The sequence below is a fragment of the Gorilla gorilla genome, chromosome 17 (assembly GCF_029281585.2).
Source record: "Gorilla gorilla gorilla isolate KB3781 chromosome 17, NHGRI_mGorGor1-v2.1_pri, whole genome shotgun sequence".
NCBI lineage: Eukaryota > Metazoa > Chordata > Mammalia > Primates > Hominidae > Gorilla > Gorilla gorilla.
The window spans coordinates 36,875,306-36,900,751 of record NC_073241.2 but is presented as its reverse complement, the minus strand read 5'-3'; the positions used below and the strand labels follow the sequence as shown (position 1 = coordinate 36,900,751).

Genomic DNA, 25,446 nt, shown 5'->3' with positions numbered 1-25,446 from the left:
TGGGCATCTCCTGGTGTACTCAGGATGGCCAGAGCATGGCACGGGGTCTCCAATTGGGGTGGAGGGAGATGAGAGTGGAAGGGAGGCAGTGTTCAGACCGTGAGAAGCCACAGGTGCCCCGGAGTGTACACTGCATCTGAAGTGCACTGGGGAGCCTTTGAAGAGTTCTAAGCAGAGAAGCGATCTGAGCAGATGTGTGTTTTGAGAGCCGCCCCTGCACTGCAGCACCTTGGATAAATGCTCTGATTCCCTCTGAGTAAATATTGAGAGTGAACTTCATGCTCTTTAGATAAATATCCTTTCCTCGGTGTCTTTTCTTCTGATGCCAGGCGTCTGGTAATAAACGCCACGTGGGCTTACGCACACAGATGCCTCCTCCCATGCCTTCTGTTTCCTCTCAAATCAGAGGCAACTGGAAGGGTAATTCAGCCCCGCCCTGCAGCCTGGCCACGCCTGCCACCCAGGAGCGAGCCGTGGCTTGGAACTGTGGGGGATTCTGGGGAGGTTTTGCGCTCTTGCCACTAGAATGCGTCTCCATTAGCATGGAATAGTCAATGCATGGACATTTTTAATCCTCAGCCAACACACTAATTAAATTCCTGGTTGCAGGTGGCCTGCCACACAGGGAGCTGTGTCCATAGCAAAGTATTTTCCAGGAAGAAGTGGGTTTCATATCAGGACTGTGAGTCACAGTGCAAAATACATTCGCCAGCACACATTCATACACCACTGCACAGAAGTTTCTGGAGAAGAACTTGCTCTCACCTTCTGAGATGTATTTGTTCTTACTCCTGCATTTGCTTCATAGACCACTAATGGGTTGCAATCCGAAGTTTGGAAAGCATTGTCTTGTAGGAACATGGAGTCCAGGGTCCGGAGGTGGGGCTTGTGGTCTCTGCTGCTGTGCTGGATGGGCACCGAGGGGAACAGGCTGAGGATGGACCTGTGGAACCACATCTTAAATACATTATTTAATCTAATTTTCAGTTTGCCTTTATTGATTTGAGCTGACTGTGTTGATGCCCCTAGTGACTCTGGTGGGTACCTGCTCTGTGTCAGGGACTTTACAGCGGCACCATATAGTTTAATAAGGAGATGGCGCCCTTTCTGTTTCTTGCTCTGCAGAAGTGGCCCAGAGAAACCACGGGAAATGCTCCATGGAGACTGTCATTTTCTGTGACATTGGGCCTTATGCTGCCTTTAGATGTAGGCAGTGTCTCTTTCATGGTTTTTTTTTGTTTGTTTTTTGTTTTTGAGATGGATTCTTGCTTTGTCTCCTAGACTGGAGTGCAGTGGTGGGATCTTGGCTCACTGAAACCTCCGCCTCCTGGGTTCAAGCGATTCTCCTGCCTCAGCCTCTGGAGTAACTGGGACTACAGGCGCGCACCACCACACCCAGCTAATTTTTATATTTTTAGTAGAGACGGGGTTTCACCATATTGACCAGACTGATCTCAAACTCCTGACATCATGATCTCCCTGCTTCGGCCTCCCAAAGTGCTGGGTTTATAGGCATGAGCCACCACACCTGGCCCCCTTCATGTTTCTCAATCCCTACCTTTTCTCACCAGAAAACATTGCCAGAATGTTCAGACTAAGCTGTGGCTCCTGGCGAACTCTGTTCTGAGAACCCGGGTGCCGGTGGGCGCATTGGTGGGAAGCTGAGGGAAGACTCTCCTTTCTGGCACAGGTGGCTGTGGGACTGCTGTGCTCCTCTCATACCCAGGCTCCAGGAGGAGCAGCCACACAGAGGCTGAGATGGGGGGCCAGGGCTGGGAAATGCTGTGGGTCTGGACTGACTGCTGCCATCACCTCTAAGAATGGGGGGCTGCCCCAGGAAGCCCAGTGTTCCATGCCCTGCTGCTGCTGGAGCCCACCTCACAAATGTTATGCCCTTGCTGCCGCGTTGCTGTGAACCGTTGTACTCCCTAGCGTAAACCCTGTGAGTGCACTGGTGCACTGTCCACTAGGGAGGCTGAGTACATCAGAACCCACAGTTGGCCGGGCGCAGTGGCTCAAACCTGTAATCCCAGCACTTTGGGAGGCCGAAGCGGGTGGATCACTTGAGGTCAGGAGACCAGCCTGGCCAACATGATGAAACCCCATCTCCCTTAAAAATACAAAAAAATTAGCCGGGCATGGTGGTGTACACCTGCAATCCCAGCAACTTGGGAGGCTGAGGCAGGAGAATCGCCTGAACCCCAGAGGCGGAGGTTGCAGTGAGCCGAGATCACACCACCACACTCCAGCCTGGGCAACAGAGTGAGACTCTGTCTCAAAAGAAAGAGAGAGAGAGAAAGAGAGAAAGAGAACCCACAGTCAAGGAACTGCTGAATTTAGGAACAAACATCTTTTTACTAATTCATGTCTTTATTTATGAGGGAAGTTTCATTATAGGATTCCTTAAATAGCAGGAGTTTCTGTATCACATTTAGAACAGCATTAGGTTTACCCTGCTTTTACTGTGCTCTGGACCCAGCCCTTGAGTGTCTAGAGACACTCAAGCCATGGTTTCTACTTAGATGGGACAGTGAGTTAAAGTTGATGATATTTAAGAGCAGTTTTAATTCCTGAATGCCATAATTCTGCTCAAATGTAAGAGGTTAGTTTACCATATATTTCATCACACTTGATCTGTTGTCGAATTCACCAAGCACTGCCGTGTGCCCTTGCCAGGCATGCCATCAGAAAGGCCGGTCCCTGCCCTCAGGAAGTGCTGGCAGCCACACCCTGTGCACCTGTTCTTCGCAGGGCAGACCTGGAGGTTGTTCCTCTCTACCACAGTTGCCTTGAGGGTACACGTAAAGGTGGTGTAGTTTTTTTCCTGTTTAGCCTTACTTTTACCTACCTTTTGAAAGGAAGAGAGGATGTGCTCATCAGCAGTATCTTTTGCTGAACACTAAGCTAAATTCTAAGGGAAAATGCAAATAAAAACACCTTGCCCTTGAACTATTAGAAGAAATGAAAGAGACAAGATGAATGCAAGAAAAATACAGAGAACAAAACAGCACACAACAAGCAATTATTTATGTTAATTGGTGGCAGCTGTACAGAGCTTGGATGGGCGTGCTGGGAATGCTAGGCCGTCTGGGTGTCCTGGAGGTTCCTCCAGGGTGACTGAGAAACTGAAATGAGGCCAGCTCTGCAGAGTTTTTCCCCTCCCTTCCCTGAAGCTGTGGAATGGAAGTTGAATAAGACATTTCACTGAAGATGAGGAGGGTATGGTCCGGTACTCAGCACTTCATGTTCATGCTCCATGTCCTGGGCAGGGCTTGTTTGTGTTAATAAAGTTTTATTGGCATGTAGCCACACCATGTGTTTGTGTGTTGTCTGTTGGGGCTGCGTCCCTGTCTTCTCGGCAGAGCAGAGGAGCAGGGGCCGAGGCGGCATGGCCTGTGCAGAACCGTTCACCATCTGGGCCTTTGTGGGAAGCTTGCTGTCTGGGCTCCAGTTGCGTCTTCATGTAAACTCAAAGTAAACACATGTACACAATAAATATCAACAACGGATTTTCTGGCTAGGGTCTCGCAGACTAACAGATTTCAGTGGAGCTGGGTGTAAGCACATCTCTGTATTTATTCCCAATTATTTTTATCATTTTTAATGGAACTCTTAACAGCTCACACTCCTTTGGCATCCTCTACCACAACTGTTTAATTTGTTTGTGTGTGTGTGTGTGTGTGTGTGTGTGTGTGTGTGTGTGTCTTTTGAGCAAAGGCAGAAATCCCTTGTTTTGATTTCCTTTTCTCATCGCAGCAGTTGTAGCGCTCTGGCTTTATACGCTTTGAGAACCTAAAAAGCAACTGGGTCTCAACACCAACTCATGGCCTTTTTTTAAGTTTGTGTATGACATTATACACATATGTATAAATATATGTGTATTTTTGCTTCAGTGGAATGAAAATGTGCGTCACAGACTGTATGTTCAATGTTTTCTTTAGCTGCTCACAGTTATAGGATTGTGCAGAAACGCTTAGCTATCTTTGTTGCTTGTGTGCTGACTAATGAAATAATTGATTTTTCCTTTTGCATTTTTAGAATCAGAAGATTATTTTTTCAAGTAAGCTTATACTATAATTCAATGATTGATGGTTGAGATCTTTGCTCATATTTTCATTTTCAGAGATTAATATATGCTTTTTGAAGGAGACAGTGTATTTAATAAAACAAAGTGAAATAGCTCCCCTTTTATATTTAAGCAAAATGGATAGAAAATCAGTAACTTGCTTTTGAATAGTACCTGGCAGTTTATGTGGTATTTTGCAGTTCAGTGTAGAAATAAATGCTACTTTTTGTGACACAGCACACTTTTAGCTGAAACATGGAGTACACTTTTACCTTGTACATTTTCATTTAGACTGGATTTTAAAGCTACCTTCGTTATTTTTTATAATAAATTCCAGAGTTTTCCAAAATTCTCTCATTTCTTTTAAAATGACACGTGTACAGTTCCATTCTTCTTTGATAGTATGTCTACATTTATAAATATTTTCTAAATATTTCACATATTTCCACCATGCAAACGTGTGGAAATGTGTGAAATATTTAGAAAAAATGTGTGCATTTGATCCTCAGCCACGTGGAATTTGCTTTTACCTTTTAGAGAAATCGCACTTGGAGGTGATGTCATGTGTCCCTGATAATTACACGTAAATGTTGGCTGTTTTGTTACCTTGTGACCCACACAGTTCGTCTCTTGGGATAGCACAGGTAGCAGAGGATGCTGCAGAGGCCAGAGCCCTCCCAGCCCTGACCCCACACAGGCTCCTATGGAGGCCGGAGCCCTCTCAGCCCTGACCCCACACAGTCTCCTGTGGAGGCCAGAGCTGGGTCATGGACTGCAGGCTGCCGATGGGAGCAATCTGTCATGCAGGAGTGGCTGTCTGTCCATTGTTGGTCTGTGGAGAAGGTTCTAGAGCCAAAGAACCTGGAGTCTAGAATCTCACTAATTAGATGTGGTCCCCAGCAGCATCAGCATCCCCTGGGAGCTGGTTGGAAATGCAGCCTCTTGGGCCCTGCCCCGGACCTGCTGAACCGAATCTGCAGTCACCACATCCCCGGAATTTGCAGGCACCTTAATCTCAGGAAGCTCTGGTCTGGATCATCGCTTTCCCAGAACAGCCGTGCATCAGAATCACCTTTGGAGCTGATGAGACACTGCAGAGTCCTGCCCCAGCCCCCATAGATAGTGATTCAATTGGTCTGGGGTGATTCTGCCACCCAGCCAGGCGTGGGACCCCTGCTCTGAAATGGTCATCCCTGTTGGCTGAGGGGCAATTGAGAAGGCCAGGCACCTGCTGGGTGTGTGTCTGGAAGTCTGCAGCAGCTTCAATTACACAGCCCAGCTGCTGGGAGCCTCATCTTTAGGACTCTATCCCCAAGCGGACATCTTATTCCTAAAGAGCACCCCAGGCCCTGGACCTGTGTGTAGGTGCCGTCTGCAGCCCCATGATGGGGATGGAGATTTGCAGGCGTCTAGCCACCCAGCCTCCACTCCCTTCCCTTCCTGTTCCCATGGAAACAGATTGCGGGAACACTGGGCATGGTGCTATCTTTACCCGGTTTTTGGCGATCTGAGGTCTGTTTCCATGGGAACTAGAAGGGAAGGGGACGGTAGTGGAGCAGCTAGACTGCTTTTAGATTTTGATGGCAGCCTCTGTGCTCACTGTAAAACCTGCTTTGCCCAAGTTTACCTCTAGGCCAGGGGTCTGTACGACTCTGAATGCAGCCAGGACTCATCTGGAGGAGAAGCCGGTGGAAAAGGAGGAGAAAAGGAGGAGGTCTGAAAATATCCTTGAAAATGCCAGTCATTCCCTTTTCCTCCAGGAAGCCATTTTTAGGTGTTGGTATAAGTTATTTAAATGCCATCTTTAGTTATTATTTCTTGTATGGTTTTATTGAACATAATAACATGTTTTTAGTCAAAGGAAGTGAGGAGATGAGTCATTTCGATAGGAGTGATGTCTCCGACGTGGGGAATCCCTGTGGCTCGGCAGTGCGAGTGAGTCACAGCTGGCTCTGTGTGTTGGGCTGGAAATGAGGGCCTGCTGGGTCAGGGCAGGGCCGAAGCTGAGTGAGATGGGGAGGCTTGGGTTGGTGGTAAGGACAAAGTAAAGTGATGCTGACCTATTTAAGTATTTGAAGATGAAAAGCTAAATTCTAATCTAAGCAGGCCCTGGCCTGAGTGAATGCTCTGAGTGTTCAGTTATGGAGTGGAGTTTACTGGGGCAATCATGGTGCTCTGCTTTTCCCTCCCTTCCCTCTGTACAGTCAGGGAACGGCACCCTCTTCCTCCCTGCCAGGGAGCCTGCACCTGGTGGGAGGCCTTCTCCTCCTCGTTTCCTCCCGCCCGCCAGCGCCTTGCTCTTCAACCCTGGTCTTGTCCACTGGTGTATGTGTGTTTCCCGATTTCAAGTGTATTTGTTAATTATTTAGTTTTTAAGTAAAAATAGAGGGTAGTTTTGGTGATTGCCTGGGGTATTGGGGATATTTGGGGAACAGTGGCCCAGATTATCTTGGTGAAAGTGGCAGCAGCTTACTTTCCTTGGAGGAGTGAAATCAAGTCCTCGTTCTTGCCGTTTGAGGGAACTGTGTTCACTTCATCAGACTCTGGGAGGGAGGGTAGGCACGAGGTTGCTGTCTGTTGTGGGAAAGCTGCCCCTCCCTGCCTGTCCTCCCAGGCTCTGCGGGCACTGGCCTCTGTCTGAAGAAATGTGCTCAGGTCTCCATGCAGAGTAGGGGTTGGAATAAATCGATTCCTACTTGTCAACTCCAGTGGGGAAGGGAATAAATAAGGGCCAGATTCTGAGAGGGAAAAAGAAAAATCTAAAGAAGACATGACTTTCCGTGCAGAGGAAGTCGGCGGTCAGGCTGGCGCGGCCCACGGTCGCTTAGATCATGAAAGGCCTCTCAGAGCCTGTGCATCCCCATGAACAGCGGCGTCAGCTGCCAAGCATGGCAGTTATATTCCCTCTTGCCAGCAGCATCCTGTGGTTTTCTTTGGTGGATCCCAGGAATTCTCCTGCCTGGATCTGACGGTGGACATATAAGACAGACAGATCCTTTCAGCATCAGGTATACACAGGGGCTTCTTCTGTGGGTGAGGGCACAGCTCAGGATGAGACGGCTCCTGCAGTTGCCAATCAGTGCCTCTGAAGCCCAGCAAACTCAGCACACCCTCGGCGTCCGGTGCTGTGGAAGACTGCTCTATCATACGCGGTTCCAGAGGGGCCAGTTCTGTCTTCCAGGAGGGCATGTATCTTTACCGCTGCCTGGGCTGCCTGGTGGGATACATGGTACCTGTCTGTGGTGCTTTCCCCATGAATAACCCTCACTTGCTTTTCCTGTGTGAGAGCACACGCACGGGCCTTTGTTACCAAGGCAGTGGAAATTGGTCTAATGAACTCTTTCTGCTTGGCTGGAGGCCTCCAGAACACAGCGGTGGGGTTTGTAGCCCCATTAGTTAGAGACCAGGCAGCCTTCCCCTGGGTTCTCTGCCCTCTGTGACAACTGCTCCTGGGGACAGATGCACTTTCACATCCTGCCTTGCCTGGCCTTGCAGGAAGTCAGGAAGCTCTCGCAGTGCTCCCTGAAGGTGCATCGAGTCAGGACTACCCGTCAGAAGGCTTAGTATGCCGGGCCCCGCAGGTGGCGTTTGATGTTGTGTGTCACACCCAAGAGCTCCTCTGTCACACTCTTGGGCCTGCTCACTGCCGGTAACATCAACGCCAGAGCCATCCTCTGACAGCACTGTTTTGCGTTTTGTCCTTCAGACATCTGCTGAAATATGCATCTCCTTGGATTTCTGTGGCCAGATTAAGTTATTTCACCAACATGAACTGACTAGGCTGCGTCACGTCTGTTTCCATAACTTGGTCTGCCTCAGTGATGGCTTTGCTGCTTGAATTGCAAGTCATTCTTGGAAAGGCTGGTCTAGAGGTTATCTTTTAGCTCTTAGATGAGTGCCCGTGCCTTCTCCCAGGTGGTTGTACAACCCATGACTTTCCTAGGGTGGCACGCGATTAACTGCAAATTATTTCTTCTTCTGGTTCCCTTAAATGGGAGAAATAGCAGAGTGGTTGAACCGAAGTTTAAGTTCTAAGAGGATATCAGATGGGCCTGTATCTGTTTCTCCTCTGCAGGCAATAGAAACCGCTTCCTCTCTCCAGAGGAAAGTGGGACTTCCCCTACCTTTTGTCATAATGGACACACTCAGGCAGTGAGGAGTCATCATTCCGCCAGAGCACAAACTGCTGGCCAGTCCCAAGAGCTTTGTGGGCGTGACCCGCCATTGAGTCTACATTAAGTTGCATGGAGCAATAGGCAGAGCCTCGCAGGCCCATCCCAGACAACACAGACTCTCCCCTGGAAATATCTAAGAAAAGTCTTACTGGAGCATTTCTGTCCACCCCCACTCACCTTGAATTGGATACTGAGTTGTGAAAAATTATATAAAGTGGACAGTTTTTCTTTGTCCTAAGGGAATATATATTCCTCAGATAATGAATGTGAGCAAATGAGACAGAAGTGCTTCATGAAAGCTCAGCTGTTCCCTGTGTGTTTGATTTAAGAGGCACTTGTGGAGCTGGTTTGGAGCTTGGTGAACAAGGAATGCTTAGGAGGCTTTGTGAACGCAGGCGACTAAAATGACTCTGATCGTTCATTTCTGTAGGGAACATTGGCTGTTTTATTGCTGATCAGTTTGTCTGAGCCTTAAGGTGTAGGATGTTTTGCTGCGTGTCCTGATGTGGCCCCGTTAGTTAGGGACCAGGCAGCCTTACCCTGAGTTCCCTGCACTCTGTGACAGCTGCTCCTGGGGACAGTTGCAGGTTCACAGGCTGCCTCGCCCGGCAGAGGGGCATGGGAGCACCCTACTTGTCAGAAGGGTGGTTTGTTGTCCTCTCTGTGCCATCTTTAGTTCTCAGGGCTGTGTGGAAGCTTGAGAGGTGCATGTGAAGAACTTAAAAGGTCAGTACTTTACCAAGGGAACAAACCACACAAGAAAAGAGACGGAAGAACAGCAGACAGGACCCTGCGTGATGAGTTTCCGAGAAGGAGATGTAAAAACTTGGTCAAATTTATTATTTTTCTTTCTATTGCTGCTTTTTAAATGTTATATTTCAGTATGACAACATGAAAAAAAGCCAATCAAATATCAAGAGCCTCTATCTTTTTCCTTTTAAAGGCAAGTTTCTTTCTTGACATTTTTTTCCTCTTCTACTATTCTACCACATTTCATACCAAAAACCTCACCCACACACTTTCTCTAATTTTGTATCCTTTCTCCTGTTTCTCTCTGTTGTTAATTTTAGCTGGCATGGAATGATTTGAGCTTTGATTTTTATCTATTGGGAACTTTTTAAAAAAATCAAGACAAATTAGCAGAGGAACTAGGAGATGAATCCGACATTGTATCCAGTTGGGTCAGATAAGAACTGGAAGAGGGTGGGCTGAGCCGTGTTAGAGACGCGATTTCATCGGCCATCTGCTGAGGCAGGTTGTAGTAATTTGGGAGGGGTGGTAACTTCTCCAGCCCTCATTAGATCTAGGGTTTTGTTTGTGTTTTCTCATTAGATACACAATGGCTCTATCAGGCCAGTGCCATCATTGCTTCCATTTTACAGCCAAGGAAACAGGCTCAGGGGCTTTAAGTAACTGCCTAAGTCACACACAGCCTAGAATGAGGTGAACCCAATGTGGCCAGAGCCCAGACTTTTGTCCTCTGGCCCCTTTGTATAAGGCTCTTGTTTGAGCATGTTTGAAACAGTGTGGGGCTGGGCACTGCCTGTGCAGTAAACTCCCAGCCACGATGTCCCCCATGGGGCACCCCCAGGCCAGCAGCCACTTGTGTGTTGTGCCCAGATGCAGGACAGAGGCCATAGATTGAAAGGGAGGTGACCTAGCTGAGGCTCAGCTAGAATTCTGTGCAGTACAGTCAGCATTTATTGGGTACCTGCTGTATTCTACTCCCCATGGTCAATGCCAAGGATAATCAGGAAGCGTTGTCCAGAAACACCTGCAGAGGCAGACGAGACACGAGGATCTGGGCCCCATGGTGACAGGAGCTTGGTTTGTTTTGCTCACTGCTGTCTCCCCAGCTCCTAAAATAGTGCCTGTCAGAGTAATGACCCCACAAATAGCTGTTGAAATACTGAATGAAGAGCTGCAGCTTTGGTGGCGTCCTGCAGGCCAGAGAGCAGGGAAGACTGTGGGCCAGCACAGGTGTCCCAGGGAAGCCTGCTGTGAGCTGACAGCAAGGAGTGGCTTGGCAAGGGGGATGAAAATTGTTTCGTACAAACAGCTTGTCGGTTCATATTCTTTTCTACTCCCACCAAAGAATGAGACAGCTGCCCCTCCCTTCCTGCCCACACTTGTTAGCCTATGGTCTGACCCCCTTCTTGTTCGCCTGTCATGCCCATTTTAAGCTGATTTTATCTGAAGAAAGCTGGAGTGGGGGAGATCCCTGGGTGTGGAGGATTGCAGAGGCCTGCCCCTGCCTGCCAGCCCCCTGCCCGTCAGCCCGAGCCCTCACGCCAGGCCACAGTGGGACCAGAACCTCTACGGGGGTGGGGCTGGGTTGGGAGGGGCATTGCCGCTGCTTGGCTGGTGGCCACAGTGGAGGTGTCTGTGATGTGCTCAGACCGGGCTCAGACCAGAATGCACGTCTGCTCAGGAATCATCTGCCCCTGGGCCAAGCCCTGACCCTTTCCTGTTCCCTTGTGCATGTGGGTGCTGTGGGAATGGCCTGGTTCGGGCCCTGGAAAGTAGAGATCTTCCCAGTATTCCCTGATTCCCAGCGAGTGGCTGGTGCAGGTGTGCACGGCTGTCTTCCTAGCATTGCAGGCTCTCCCTCCTGAGCCAGTGTCTCCTGTGGCCGCTGTGTGTGGACAGTGGAACTGGAAGCTTGGGCCAGGATCCAGACACCTGGTTCCAGCCCTGGCTTGCATTCCTCCCACACTCACCTTCAACCTGTCCCCTCTCCCTGAGCCTCTGGATCGCCTCCTCCACAAAGCACAGGGGTCGGATATATGACTCCTTGCGGCTTCCTCTGCTGCTAGATCATATGAGTCGATAATTATAGACTTACTAATGCATTAAGGACAGTTATCCTGTTTATTTTGGGGGGAACTCTCTCCAACTTGGTTTGAATATAGCCTCAGGATTTATCAAGTGTCGGATTTGTCAAGGTGACATTTTAAAGAATGTTCTAATATAATTACTGCTTTTCCTGTTTGCAGCCTGTGTGTGTCTTTGAATCAGATGTTTTGGGTTTTGTACTTGCTTCCTGAATTGGTGACCTACAGCAAGGCACTACGCTACCCTGAACTACATTACCCTTAACAAGTAACCAGATCCCACTGAGCTACCCAGGGTGAGGATGGCTTGGAGGTTGTGTTACAAAAGCTACATGTTATTTTGCCCCCCCACATCACAGAGATGAAAAGTAGCATGAAAAATTCATCACACTCCAACTCAGTCTTCCCTGGCTATAGGCAGCCTGTTTCTCTGACTTGCTCTCAGATTTGCATTTCCATGTGGATTTTCTGTGCTTCTGCACTGTGTCCCTTTCTTTTGTTTCTCTTTAGTTTTTTTTTTTTTTTTTTGAAGAGACAGGGTTTTGCTATGTTGCCCAGGCTGGAGTGCAGTGATGCAATCACAGCTCACAGCAGCTTTGAACTCCTGGGCTCAAGCAATCCTCCTGCCTCAGCCTCCCCAGTATAGGTGTGCACAGCCATGCCCAGCTAATTTTTATATTTTTAGTAGATATGGGGACTTTCTATGTTGGCTAGGTGGGTTTCAAACACCTGGGCTCAAGCGATCCTCCTGCCACAGCCTCCCAAAGCACTGGGGTTACAGGTGTGAGGCACCGTGCCCGCCCACTGTGTCCTTTTTTATGCCCATTTGCCCTCTCTCTCGGCCAGAGACATGGCCATAGGGGACTTTTTGGAATGGGAGGGACCTCCAGTTTCACCTCCTCATTGTATAAAACAGGAGATGGGAGCCAGGGCCGGGAGTCACCACGGGTACCAGAAGCAGAGTGGGTCCCTACCTGGGGCTCCCTGCCTACGGCTGGCTGCCTGGAGGCAGAGGTGTTTTATTTGTAGCACCTCCTTTTCTTTACTGTTAGGAGATCTTGAGACTGACTGGCCGTTGCCAAGGTCTGCACTATCCATGAGCTCTGAGGGACTCACATGGAGATGTGTGACATCTCCCTTGGAGGGACACCTGGTCCCAGCTCAAGTTGGAAATAGCTTCTCAAGGGTCTTTTTCCCACTTTTTCTCCCATCTGTCTCATGACAAGCCCTTTGCCTCTTTGATCCGAAATGAACATAGGGTGAGATGATGCATAGGTGAGCTGTGCAGTGCAGCTCTCAAACATGGTCATTTTTATTTTTTTTAAATTTTGCAACAGAGCCCCAGTTTGCCAAGGTTTAGAATGACCTCTTTGTTTTGCAGTGTTCCTTTCTCCCTGGAACTTCTCTGGTGGGTAGAGTGGCCAGGGATCGGCATCCACAGGCCAGGGCTCGGCCCTGAGCGTCTGTGGGGCCTGGAGCAGTCGCCGCGGCTGTGGAGCTGTCACCTAGGTAACCGACATTCCGCCAGCGAAACAGTCTGTCCACAGCAGGAGGAAATAAAAAATGAAACTGCAGCGTCAATTCTTTATGCACTACGGTTTTTTGAATGCTACTTGATTTTTGGAAAAAAGGCTGTTTCACTTCTCTGTTGGATTTTAGCCTCTGTGCCCGTGTGTGACCCTCACATTTCCTGAACCCCATGTGTCTGTTTTTACAGTGTCTTTTAATGAAAGATATAATATGGACACAGTTCAGTTTTTATTCCTGAATGACTCTGAGGAGGACTGCATTTCATATAAGTTTTTGTGAATAACTGGTAAGGCAGACATACCCTGTAACTTACTTGGTTAGGTTTGTGAGTGTTCATGTTTTTAAAATGTCCCTTCCTGTGGGGGTGTTTTTCCATTTGACGTGCTCTATTTCCTTAGTAACTGTTGCTCTGTTATGGGAGGGACTTAATGACATTTTTCAAGTGCAATATTGAATTAATTTATTTCCTGGTTAGTCCTGCCCATCTTCCCAGTATAAATAGAACCTCCGTGTGTGTGTGTGTGCGCGTGTGTGCGTGCGTGTGTGTGTGCGCGTGTGTGCGTGCGTGCGTGTGTGTGTGTGTGTGTGTAGAATGATGACCATGTGCTTGCTGCCTCGGGGGGGATCTTGACTGTAACCTTGCGTCCTGGGTAAGTTGCCTCTTCCTGTATTCCCCCCTCTCCTTCTCTCTTGATTTAAGCCACTTGGGTTTAGGGAGCTTCCTGGGCCTCAGGAGTAGCATGGGAAGCAGTGCCTTCAGGGCAAGAGGCCCAGGGTCAGTCCTGCTCTCCTGCTGCCAGTGTTGGGTGCAGTTCTTGCACCTCCATGGGGCAGCGCTTGCTCTCTCTCTGTAGCCTGAGGGCATTTAAGTCAATGACCTCTGAAGGCCTTTGCTGGATAGGACTTTGTGGGAAGTGTAAGTGCAGCAGGCTCACCACTTGTAATCATCATCTCAACTCTTCTAGTGGGGTGGTGGGAAAACCAGCCCGGAGGGTCCCAGCCAAGCAGGCTGAGGAGCAGCACCTCCACCTGGGAAATGCCCCTTGCCAGGCGCAGCTAGGGCTGGGTTAATTGTGTAGGTGTTTGCTGAGCCTTCTCTGTGCTGGGTATAATACTCAGGGAAGCTTCACATAAGTGTCTTCCTTCACTCATGTGTTCGCTCAGGAAATACATATTCACTGGGCACCTGCTGGGTGCCAAGGGGAACTGGAGGATCTGCTGGCCACTGCCTTTGCTCTCATGGCACTTGTGGGGGAGACAGGCAGGCATGGTGCAATCAGGACACCCGTGTGGAGTCGCAACTGCAGATGTGTTGGGAAGCCGACCAGGTGCTGCGGGTTGCGTAGCAGGGTCTGGACTTAGACTGGGGGCCATCAAAGAAGCATCTCCAGGGAGGGTTGTTTGGGCTGAGACTGGAAAGCTGAGTGGCAGCTCATGAGCAGGAGGCTCACGAGAGCAGAAGATTGGAGGGACGGCCGGCAAGCAGCGTTTGTTCAGCTCCTCCAACTTTTACCCTTCCACGTGTTTGCTCCACAGATGCCCAGCATGGCTGTGCTGATTGCTGGTTGGTTTCTAAACTAAAAGCACACGTCTTGTCCAGAACAGGGCCTGCAGGCTTCTGCTGACTGTGCTGGCCCTCGGAATTTTCTCTGGGTCCTGATCACCCACCCTGCCCTGCCTGTTGGTCACCTGACACACTTACTGAGTGCCGCTGGGTTCTGGCCCCTTCTGGGTGGTCACAGTCTTTCACTGAGCAGAATGAAGCTTGCACCTCTGCTGCGTATTCCTAGAAAGGGTAGCTAATCTTTGTTGCTAGCAGTGAGAAAGAAGACTTTTTACAGCATTTATAATTGCATTTTACCTTGAAAATTGCATTGGGGGAGACTCAGAGTGTATATAGGAATAGGCACGTTATCCATTGATGCGGTAACACAGCTGGGTTCACCCTGCTTTTGTTGGGAACCGCACACATCACTGTCCTAAAAAGCCTGGCCATGACCATGCTTAGACCTCATGGGAGCTATTACACACCTGTGTCCAACCTCTCTTTTAGAAGATGTAAAGTTAAGGATTGGTGGGGGTGATTAAGCCAGCATAAGAAAACTGGGAAGTTGGTTGTTTCTTCTATTTTGATCCACATTGGCCTCAGTCTTTCCCATAGCCTTTTGACATGTGGGATGTATGATAACTTCATTTTTCTAATTGACTTTTTGACAAATAATAACTGCATATATGTGGGGTACAATGTAATGTTTTGGTATATGTATGCATGGTAGAAATATTCAATTCAAATGAATTAATATATCCATCACCTCACCAACTTATCATTTTTTGTGGTAAGAGTGTTAAAAATCTATTATTTTAGCAATTTTGAAATATGTGATACTTTTTTTATTAACTGTGGTCACCATGCAATGCAGTACGTCACTAAAACGTATTCCTCCAGTTCATCTGAAAATTTTGTATGTTTGATCAACATTTCCCTTTTCTTCCATCGCTCTTCCTCCTGCCTCTGGTAATCTCCTTTCTACCCTCCTTCTGTGAGATTGACTCTTTCAGATTCCACCTATAAGTGAGATCATGTAGTATTTGTCTTTCAATTCCTGGCTTATTTCATTTGGCATAATGTCCATCCGTTTCATAAGTGAGATCATGTAGTATTTGTCTTTCAATTCCTGGCTTATTTCATTTGGCATAATGTCCTCCCGTTTCATCCATGTTGTTGCAAATGACAGAATTTTCTTCTTTTTAAAGGTTGTATAGTACTCCATTGTGTATGCATACCATGTTGTCTTTATGTGTTCATCCACTGAAGGACACTTAGGTTGCTTCCGTATCTTGGTTATTGTGAATAGTGCCAAAATGAACACGGGAGTGTAGATATATTTTTGACATACCTATTTCAGTTCCTTGGATATGTACTCAGCAGTGGGATTGCTGGATCATATGGTGATTCTATTTTTAGTCTTTTGAGGAACCTCCATACTGTTTTCCGAAATGGCTGTACCAGTCTCCATTCTCACCAACAGTGTACACGGGTTCCCTTTTCTCCACATCCTTGCCAATACTTCTCATCTTTTGTCTTTGATAATGACCATTCTAATGGGTGTGAGGTGATAGCTCATTGTGGCTTTAATTTGCATATCCCAGATGCTTAGATGTTGAGCGTTTTTTAATATATCTGTCAGCCATTTGTATATCTTCTTTTGAGAAACATCTTTTCAGGTAATTGCCCATTTTAAAAATTGGGTTGTTTTCTTGCTACTGAGTTGTTTGAGTTCCTTACATACTTTGGATATTAGGCCCTGATCAGAAGTATGGCTTGCAAATATTTTCTCCCAGTCTATCGGTTGTCTCTTCATTCTGTTGATTATTTCCTTATGATAACCTGATTTTTTAAAAAAGTGAGGTAGCATAACTTCTGCAATGAAACAAATAGACAAAAATCCCACAATAAAACAACAGCAAAAACCTCCCTGCAGTTTGGTTTTCTCTCTGAGTTTAGAGAATGAGAACAAATAAAGTCCAGCATATTTGCACACCAAAAGCGGCATCGAAAAGGGCAGAGAAAAATCAGAGCTTTAGGGCAGGTGGGCTTCTGTTTTTATCTGGCAGGATAAATTCCATTTCCCAAAGTTCATGATGCTAGTGCAACTAGTTTTCTTCCGAAGTTCCTGTAGGACCTGCATGTTGGCCATTTTTAGATGGAATGTTAGAGTTCAGAGAAAAAATGTTTTCTCACATTTTCAAGCACTTCAAAGCCACCATTTACACAAATAATTTATTTTTTAATTAAAATGTTACCTGTTCTTTAAACTTGAGGACTCCTACTGGGCCATACCTTATTAACTGAGAATGTTACTATAGATACATGAAGGTAATAGAATTGGATGTCTTAGTATCATTAAAGTACTTCATTAATTTATAACGTACTCCTTGTAATTAGTACGTATCAGTGATGTGTTACTTCACTACCTTCTGTTTATAGCAACATGTGATTAACAGAGGGCTCCTTTCTGTTCTGTGCTCTGTTCTCTTAAGTTCTTTTTCTTTAGTTTGATGATGAAAAAGAAGAATGAGATTACATTTTCTAAAAATTGGTTATGAATTGATTAGGATGAAGTGATTACATAAAAGAGGTTTCTTTTCCTGAATATTGGAGATTGATATTCAGGATTCTGTTTTAAAAGTCTGATCCTTTGGGCTTCTGACATTCTTGTTAATATTGCTTTATGTTTAATGGAACATTAAAATATCTGAAAAACATTTTGTAAAATGCTTTTATTATTATTCTATTTTTTTTTTTGAGATGGAGTTTCGCTCTTGTTGCCCAGGCTGGATTGCAATGGTACGATCTTGGCTCACCGCAACCTCGCCTCCCGGGTTCAAGTGATTCTCCTGCCTGGGCCTCCCGAGTAGCTGGGATTACAGGCATACACCACCACACCTGGCTAATTTTTTTGTATTTTTAGTAGAGACAGGGTTTCTCCATGTTGGTGAGGCTGATCTCGAACTCCTGACCTCAGGTGATCCTCCCGCCTCGGCCTCCCAAAGTGCTGGGATTACAGGCAAAATGCTTCTATTGTTATGTAACATATGGAGCAGTTTATAGATTAAATTTGCTTTTCCTTCCTATTCTCACTAAAAAGTTAATGTGGGCATTTGTTTTCCTTTTAAGAATCCATTTTTAGGCCAGGCATGGTGGCTCATGCCTATAATCCTAGCACTTTGGGAGGCCAAGCCCTTTGTGAGGATTGCTTGAGGCAGGAGTTTGAGGCCAGCCTGGGCGGCTTAGTGAGACCCTGTCATTCATAGACAGACAGACAGATAGATAGATAGGTAGATAGATAGATAGATAGATAGATAGATAGATAGATAGATAGATAGATAGATAGATAGAATCACTTTTAAAAACTGCTCCATGCAAGTCCTGCATTTTCTTCCTGGAGTGCTGACCAGTGGCCATGCACCACAGACCCCAGTCTAAGGCCTTGGGAACCAGCTTGAGAAATGAGTTTCTTCCCCAGGGTGTCTGTGAGGGCCCAGGAGGGACATTTGAACCTTGGGAGGAGCATAGCTGTGGCCTTGGGGGCAGGTGGAGCTCCTCCCACCCTGGCAGCCCCTGTGGGAGCCCCCATGCCCACAGTGGGGTCGTGGAGGCAGCTCGGTGGCTTTTCCTTTCTGTCCTGTGTAAGCCTGTTAATTGTAATGCTTCTGCTGGTCATCAGGAAAGTGACGTCTTGCTTTTCAGTTTCAGAGGCGGAGCACAGAGAGCCGCGGCTGGGACCAGGAGCACCCGCGTGCAGGTGCGACCCTGCAGGATGCTGGCAGCGGCGTGGCCAGGGGCGCCCGTGTTCTGAGGGCCTAAGGGCCAGCCCCTCCACCCGCGCCATGGCCTCCGCGCCCTGGCTGGACGGCTGACGGGAGCGGGGACCGCCGCCGCCCAGGTGCCACACCCAGGTACCGCCCGCCCGCGCGAGAGCCGGGCAGGTGGGCCGCGGATGCTCCCAGAGGCCGGCCCAGCAGAGCGATGGACTCGGACAGGCTAAGATGGAAGTGACCTGAGCCTCGCCCGGCGGCTTCCTCGACGGGACAGCGCAAAAGTTGGAGCACAGGCTTGTCCGGGGAGCAGTATGCCGGAAGCTGGTTTTCAGGCCACAAATGCTTTCACAGGTGAGCATGCTCCAGGTAATCCGAGGCTTTGCCTCCACTCCTGGGAGGCAATAAACTCCCAAACCACTGCATGCAGTGAACCTACCTTTGCAGTCAGGAGCTGAAGGCCAACGCAGTCAAGGGCTCAGGCTGCTGTGGTGACTGATTCTGACAAAATAATAATGTGTTTTCCTTCGCTCTCTCAATAGCAGTTTGAAAAAGTGTTTGACACTTTTTGCTTCTGTTTTTGTTGAATGATAGGATACACACAATATCCTGCAGTATTTGCAGCGTCTTCCAAGTCTCTGTTCTCTAAGGAAATATGTCACTTGCTGAGCGAGGGTAGGGGAAGTGTGGTTTCTTTACAGAACCGGGAAGATTCTCCGAGGGAAAAGATTAATTGCCGATGTGTGCTTGGTGCCTCCCCATCTTTAATTTCTCACATTTATTTGTGTGCTTGGGGCAACTGGGCAGAACTCGTCTTGCAGTGAGCGGGGAGAAGTGGGACACCCCAGTGTGCTGGTGATTTGGCCCTGGCTGGCAGTTTGCAGGGAACCACACAGTCTGGCTGGTGCCCAGAGCCCTCGCCCAAGACACAGGAGATTTTGAATTCGGATCCTGGCTCTTTTGTCTGATTCATGTAACATTCCAGGAAGCCACTTAATCCTCTGGGCCTCTGGCTCCTCGTAGACAGACTGGGCTCTGTGACATTGAGGAACTTCATGGAATCCAGGGAGAATGTGTTTACATAAAAGAGGTTTTGTGGAGGTTGCCTTTCATTTAAGAGAAAGATGGTAGAAATAGTCACAAGAAGTGACCCTATTCTCTGGTTCCGTGAGTCCCAGAAGTTTGCAGCTTTTCAGATTTTGTGGAGGGAGCAGGTCAGGCTGTTGGGATGCCTGGAGAGAGGGGCAGGGGCTCAGGCTTGATTGGCATGGGCCTTCTCCTTGGATTAGATGTCAGCTCCTAGACAGCCTTGCACTCCTCCACAGTCGCCGTGGCTTCGGCGTGAAGAGATGGAGCGCCGCTGTGGTGCCTCTCCAAGGAAGAACGAGGGGACGGGTCTTCCCAACCTCGGCCGCTTCCGTGCGTACCTGCAGGCGACCTCCTGAGGCAGCTTGCACCACATAGTCTGTGACATGGGGTCTCAGTGACAGTGCCTTCCCCGAGTTGTGGGAGGTGGGTCAGGGCCCGTGCTGGTTAGCTTGGCAGCTGTGTAGATGTCTCCCTCTGGATTGTGAGGGGCTGGTTATTCTCTGGCCCATGTGGATGAGCTCCGCAGCTGTGTACACCTTCCTCCCAGGTTGTGGTGTGTGGGTCATGGCCCATGTGGATGAACTCTGCAGCTGTGTAGACGAAGGGTTGTGGGAGCACGTGCAAAGCTAAGCTCTCTTGAACCATCTTCATACCTGCAGCCCAGCTGTCTAGAAACCCTGTCCTTCCTCATCCTTACTGTGTGTGCTTCAGCTGTTTCCGTCTCAGGAGTGGCTCCCTCGTGGATACTCCTCCCCTCCAGTCGGGGGTGGGCAGCTCCCTCGTGGATACCCCTCCCCTCCAGGTGGGGGTGGGCAGCTCCCTCGTGGATACCCCTCCCCTCCAGGTGGGGGTGGGCAGCTCCCTCGTGGATACTCCTCCCCTCCAGTCGGGGGTGGGCAGCTCCCTCGTGGATACCCCTCCCCTCCAGGTGGGGGTGGGCAGCAGAAGCAACTGAGAAGTGGCTGGGTGTGTGCTCAGCCTCCTTGTCCCTTCTCCCCACACCCCAGGAGGCAGCTGGGGAGGAGCGGCACCTAGGAGTTGACGTAAAGAAGCTCTTCAGAGTAGTTCTGGGAGGAAGAGGGAACAAGAAAAGAAAAGGAAGTGAGCATGGGACAAAAAGAGCCCGAGGAAAAGTGGCACACTCTTAGGAAGCTGCCCTGTCCATGGACCTGACTGCAGGCTGGAGGCCGCAGGGTGGCCCACAGAGGCCAGGGTTCTGGGGCCGTCTCCTCACCCTGCTGCACCTGATGGTGGTCCACGTGGCTCCCACTGAGACACCCACGCCATCCTCACACTCTGGGGTGCTGGGGATACCTCTGCCCCAAAGGAAAGGGAAAGGCCAAACTGAGGCTCTGTTTAGAATACTCAGAATCCTGTGGTTCTGCCTGGAGGATTCTTGCAGGTAGGACAGTACCTCTCACATATTAAGCCGAGGTATATGGCAGCTGTTACCCCTGGGGCCTGTGTCACCCCACCTTCCTCCCCACTTGTTCACAGCCACCCACTTGTAGCTCCTCCCCAGCTCACGTTTTTTTTAATTTGTAATTTATGAATAAAACCTTTCTATATTGGTAGGTTCCAGTGAGATGTTTTGATACATGTATGTGTTGTAGAGTGAACAGGTCAGGCTAATGGGCTCTGCTCATCACTGCACATTTTATCATTTCTTTGTGCTGAGAATACTTTGGCTCCTCTCTTTCAGCTCACATTTATGAGTTTCCCAAGAATCTGTTTCCTTACTTTGGCCTCTTCCCCCCAGCGTCAGCCTGGCTGAGGAACAGGTGTGCCGGCGGCAGTGGTGGGGTGTTCGCCACAGCCGCCGTTTTGGAGCCACAGTGTGCCGGGAGCCGTGCTCCTGCTATGTGTCCTTTGCCAGGTGTCACAGCAACTCTGAGGCCAGCGCCGTCACGCTGGCCTTGCTCCCCGCGGGGCACACTCAGTGCAGGCAGGAACTGGCTGGTGCCAGTGGCCTCTACAGATTGTCTCACACTGTGTGGCCTTGGGTACACACGGGTTCCCTGGGGAGCTTCCCTACCACCTGGGTCTCACCCTCAGAGGCTGAGGTTTAATTGGTCTTGGCATCACCTAGACCTGCTAAATCAGGACTCTCATCCTCACAAGATCCTAGGTGCTTGGCTCGCTTTAAAGTCTGGGAAGTACTGGGAGCTGGCACCCAGCAGAGCAGTGTTCAGAGAGAGGCCAGGGTGCTTGAGGGGGTCATGTCTCAAAAAAAAAAAAAAAAATCACCTGACTTGTGCCATTCGTTCAGCAGGGGGGATCAAAATAATGGGTCTGCCTGTTCTCAGACCATCATGTGTTGAATAGTGCTCACACTGTTGGGTGCGCCAGCACCTGCAGGGCAGCAGTTTTAGCGTCCCCGTCTCTCTCTAGGAAGTAACCAGCAGTGAAATAAGGAGATGTGAGTGCCTGGCCTTCTCTGGAGCTGGGTCCCTGGAGACTTGGCTCATCATTTTTATTCTTGGTCTCCTTTCCCATCTGTCTGCCCACATAGTTTGCAAGAGTCCCTGTGATGTAGGATGCAGGGGCTGACACACTCTGTCTGCCCAGGCAGCTGGGTGAAGGTGTAGCTTTAGAGGGAGGCACGCAGGAGTCCGGTGCCCAGCCCACTGCCTTAGTTGGGTTGCTGTTCTTAAAGTTTTGGATTTTGCTGATTCTCTGGGCTAATGGAAAGGAGTCTTGCCTTAGATAAGGCATTGAGGCATCTTCCCTAGGCTTTAAATTTTGTTTTAGGGACAGGCAAACATCACTGGGCAGTTAACCATATGTCCACTAAAAGAAATTTGTCACTTTATGTTCCAATTCTCTTGGAGGGTAGAGGCTCAGAATTCCTCTTTAAGAGGGTTTTGGGCAGCACTCTGGCTGTGGGGGAGGGCTGGGAGACCTGCCATGAAGCTGCGTTTGTTTGGAGCGTGTGAAAGTACCATGAAGGGGGTGGGAGTTTGGAAGGCCCCTGTCCCCATGCCACGTTGGCAATCCTGTGTGATGGAGTTCACTCTGACCTCGTGCCTCCTGGGTGAGTGTGGGTATATTCACATAGATGCATATTTAACTTCTTAATTATGATCTTAGGTGAATGCTTGCATACAGGAATTGATACATTATTTTTAGTTTTCTCAGCATATGCAATTTAGAAATGATTTTAGTCATTTAGATACTATTTTATATCAAAAATTAATTTTTTCCTTTTACAAGTAGCATCTGCTCATTGTAAGCAAACTCGGAAAGCACAAGAGTCAAAAGAATAAAAATAATTTCCTACACGCATCTTTGCCATGTGACTCTTTCTTCAGGCAACATTTTAGTTTACATCCTTCCAGTTTTGTCTTTTGCAAATTTCTTCCTACAGAACTATGTTCATAATAGTATTTAATATGGTAACCTGATCATTCCCTTTTAACATTACATTAGGAGCATTTTTCTTATAAATACGATTTTAAATTGCTGCATAATATTTTCATGTACATGTACTTGAATTTTAAAATTGTGTTCCTGTTGTTGGATAGTCCACTTTTTGACAGTTTTCACCCTTATGAATAACGCTTTGATGAACACCTTTGTGCATAAAAGCTCTTCTGTATATTTGATTATTTCCTTAGGATAAACTCCCTGAGGCAAAATTATTGGGTCCAAAGATGTGAATTCTGTTACAGCTTATAATTAAATTTCCAGAAAGATTGATTGATCCTAACTTTTGAGGCTGTGCTGAAACTGGTTTCCTTCCGTTGCCAGTCGCCTATTCACAGTGACTGTGCTCAGAATTGGGTGTGTTCTCCACGGTTCAGCTGTGCGTGGAGCGGCCCCCGCCTGTCTCACAGGGCATTTGTGAAGCTCTTTGCGGCATGCGGCTCTAAAGGCTGCCTGAGTGCCATGTGTTGTGTGGAGCACCTTCATGTTACACTTGAGCATGTAAAAACACAGATGTCCTAAACTTACTGTTTTTGTGCTTCCAGGCCCTCTTTCTGCCTGGCTGTCATTCATTGAGGCAATGATATAGGTGAATGGACTTGGGAAAGATAAGACTCTGGCTGTCCTAAAAACAAACCCCCCAGTTCCTCTGAGCAGAGGGAAGCAGGGACCCTTCCAGGCTGGGTCCGCCGGCCTCTGTCCCAGGTGCCGTCATAGTGGTGGAGATTTCACCTGAGGTTTCTTGTGGATTTGACTGACTTGGAATGCATCCTTTCTGGGTGTCACCGTACACATCCTAAAGAGGTTGCTGGCTTGAGATTCTGCCTCTTCCCGGCCCATGGTACCACCCTTGGATACTGCAGAGGTTTTGCACAATTAATTTTCTTAGGCTTTTTAAATTATTTTAATGTTAGAGAAAAACATTTAACCTCAAATAACTAGGTAAGTGAACCAAATTCCTATAGAATTTATAGCGAGTCTTTCTGGTGAAAGGAGAATCAGATCTAATTGTTAAATAAATTAAGGTTATTTCGCTCATAAAGGAGGAGGAGGGTAGTTAGTAGTCTTTGTCTGAAAGTGCTATTTTGTGGATGTTGGTGACCAGGTTTTCTTAGCCACTAATGAGACTGAAAAAGAATCACTTAAATGGAATAGTTGGAGCTGTTTCCCCTGTGGGCTCCGAGTGAAGGATGTAGGCTTGCTGGGGGTGTGACTGGGCTGCTGTGTTCAGGAGCAGCTCCCGACGTGCCCTTCCCACCCCACAGACTTTCCGCGCGTTCCTCATCCCTCTCCTCTGCAAGGTTGCACCTGTGGCTGACCCACGGATGCCCTCAGCCTCTGCCTTCCAGAGCTGCCCAGAGAATGCTCGCTTTAGGACATATTGAGAGCTGTTCCTCCATAAAAGGAGTGGGGGTGAATTAATGGCCAAAGCTTGGAAGAAGAAACTTAAATCAGTTTCTTTACTACAGAACTTTTCAGTCTTTAATATGGGGCTGTGCAGTATGAAGGTCCCAGGTGGGCAGGCAGCGGGCAGTGTTTTCCAAATGACAAGACCTGGAAGGCATTTTAGAGAGAACAGCAGGCAGGGACAGCTTCTCATAGCACGCACTCTGGAGAAGCCGCAAATGTTTTGGGGGTCGCCTCCTGCCATCTGCAGCTCCCGTGTGCCTGTCCCACCTGCGCCAATGCAGTGGTCCCCGGCGGGCTGCTTCTGTTGAGCAAATATTGATGGACCTCTTGCCAGGTGTATGTCAAGTGCTGCAGAGAAACAGTGTCATGAGACCGTCTCCCTGCCTCCGTTCTCTCCTCTCTCTAGTTCTGCCGATGCTCTTTAGAGTGAGGTTTTAGTGATAAGTTTCCCTTGCCCCAAAACTTTCCAGGGCTGCTTCTTGCTTCATAACAGGAGTCCAGGCACCTCTTCCTGGAGTTCGAGGCCCCCAGAGTTGCCTTCCTTCATTCTTGTGTTGTGACCAAAGTTCCTGACACAGTGACTGTGAGCCCACCCCTCAATCATTTGTGCAGTTTTTAATGGGATGCTGTTGCTGATGCTTTCTCATCTCCTGCAGAGTCTCTCTTTCCACCACCTTCCTCTCCATCTTTAGGATCTGTCTTAGGTCCATGTAATCTTTTGTGATGTGTACAGGAGAAGCCTAGACAATCTGCCTATTTGCAATTTAGTAGGTGTAGAAATGATTGATAATGGCTTTTTGTAAAAATATCAAATGCTTTTTCTGCAGGGAAGTTAAGTTTGCTGAGAGAGCCATTTGCACATTCTGTGGTATGTGTACTTGGTTTTTCCTTCATGCTGTTAGCCTCGAATCTAGTCCTCAGTTATAAACCTAACCTTAATTAATAACGTTTCTGTGTGTAAATAACATATAATTTATGTTGTTATTCCCATAAGCACCAAACTCTTCTCCATTTTCTTCCTGGTAAACCATTCTATACTGTTTCAAGATAATCAAATGTGATTATCTTTTTTTTAGAGGCATCGTGGTAGTCTCTTGTCTGAGATGTGTACTTACCCTTTTAAATAAGGATGAGAAATAATTTCAGTATTGCCTGAAATTATATTTATTTTAAGTTTACTTGAGTGTGTACAACATAAAGATAGTTATAAATATCTTTTTATAGCTCTTAAATAGCTAAAATATCCAAAGATATTAAATATAAAAATTATGAAGTCAGAAACATTCCAATTAATATTTAATGTGACAGATGAGTTTGTTTGCTGAAAGCTTTCATTTTCCAGCTCTTTTTATTTATGCTCAGAGCATCCTGCAGGGAGACTTCGTGATGGTGACTGCTCATTGCTGGGTGTTAGGGCTGATAGCACAGCCAAGACCAGTTTGAATGCTGGCTCTGCTGTCAGTAAGTATGAGCATTGTTTGAGATGAATCCCCTGCCACAGAGTATCCAGGATCAAAGCAACTTGCATGTCTCATTAGGTTCTTTGGAAAATGGGGGCTTTTGTTCATTGTACATCTGAAACTTGGATGTTGTAGTT

At 47.9% G+C, this 25,446-nt stretch overlaps 1 protein-coding gene across 15 annotated transcripts in view; it reads left to right on the top strand.

Annotated features, from left to right (window-relative positions):
* LDLRAD4 (low density lipoprotein receptor class A domain containing 4) overlaps window positions 1-25,446 on the top strand; it is a 434,322-nt gene that overhangs the window by 151,901 nt on the left and 256,975 nt on the right. For 14 of the 15 annotated variants that reach the window (XM_055368377.2, XM_019014006.4, XM_019014004.4 and 11 more), the window contains one exon: window positions 17,857-18,278. In XM_055368377.2, the coding sequence (XP_055224352.1) occupies window positions 18,239-18,278 (40 nt within the window). In that variant the 5' untranslated portion in view covers window positions 17,857-18,238. Of the gene's footprint in view, window positions 1-13,150; window positions 13,256-17,856; window positions 18,279-25,446 lie in introns of those variants that run through there. The other variant, XM_019014007.4, reaches the window with a different exon arrangement.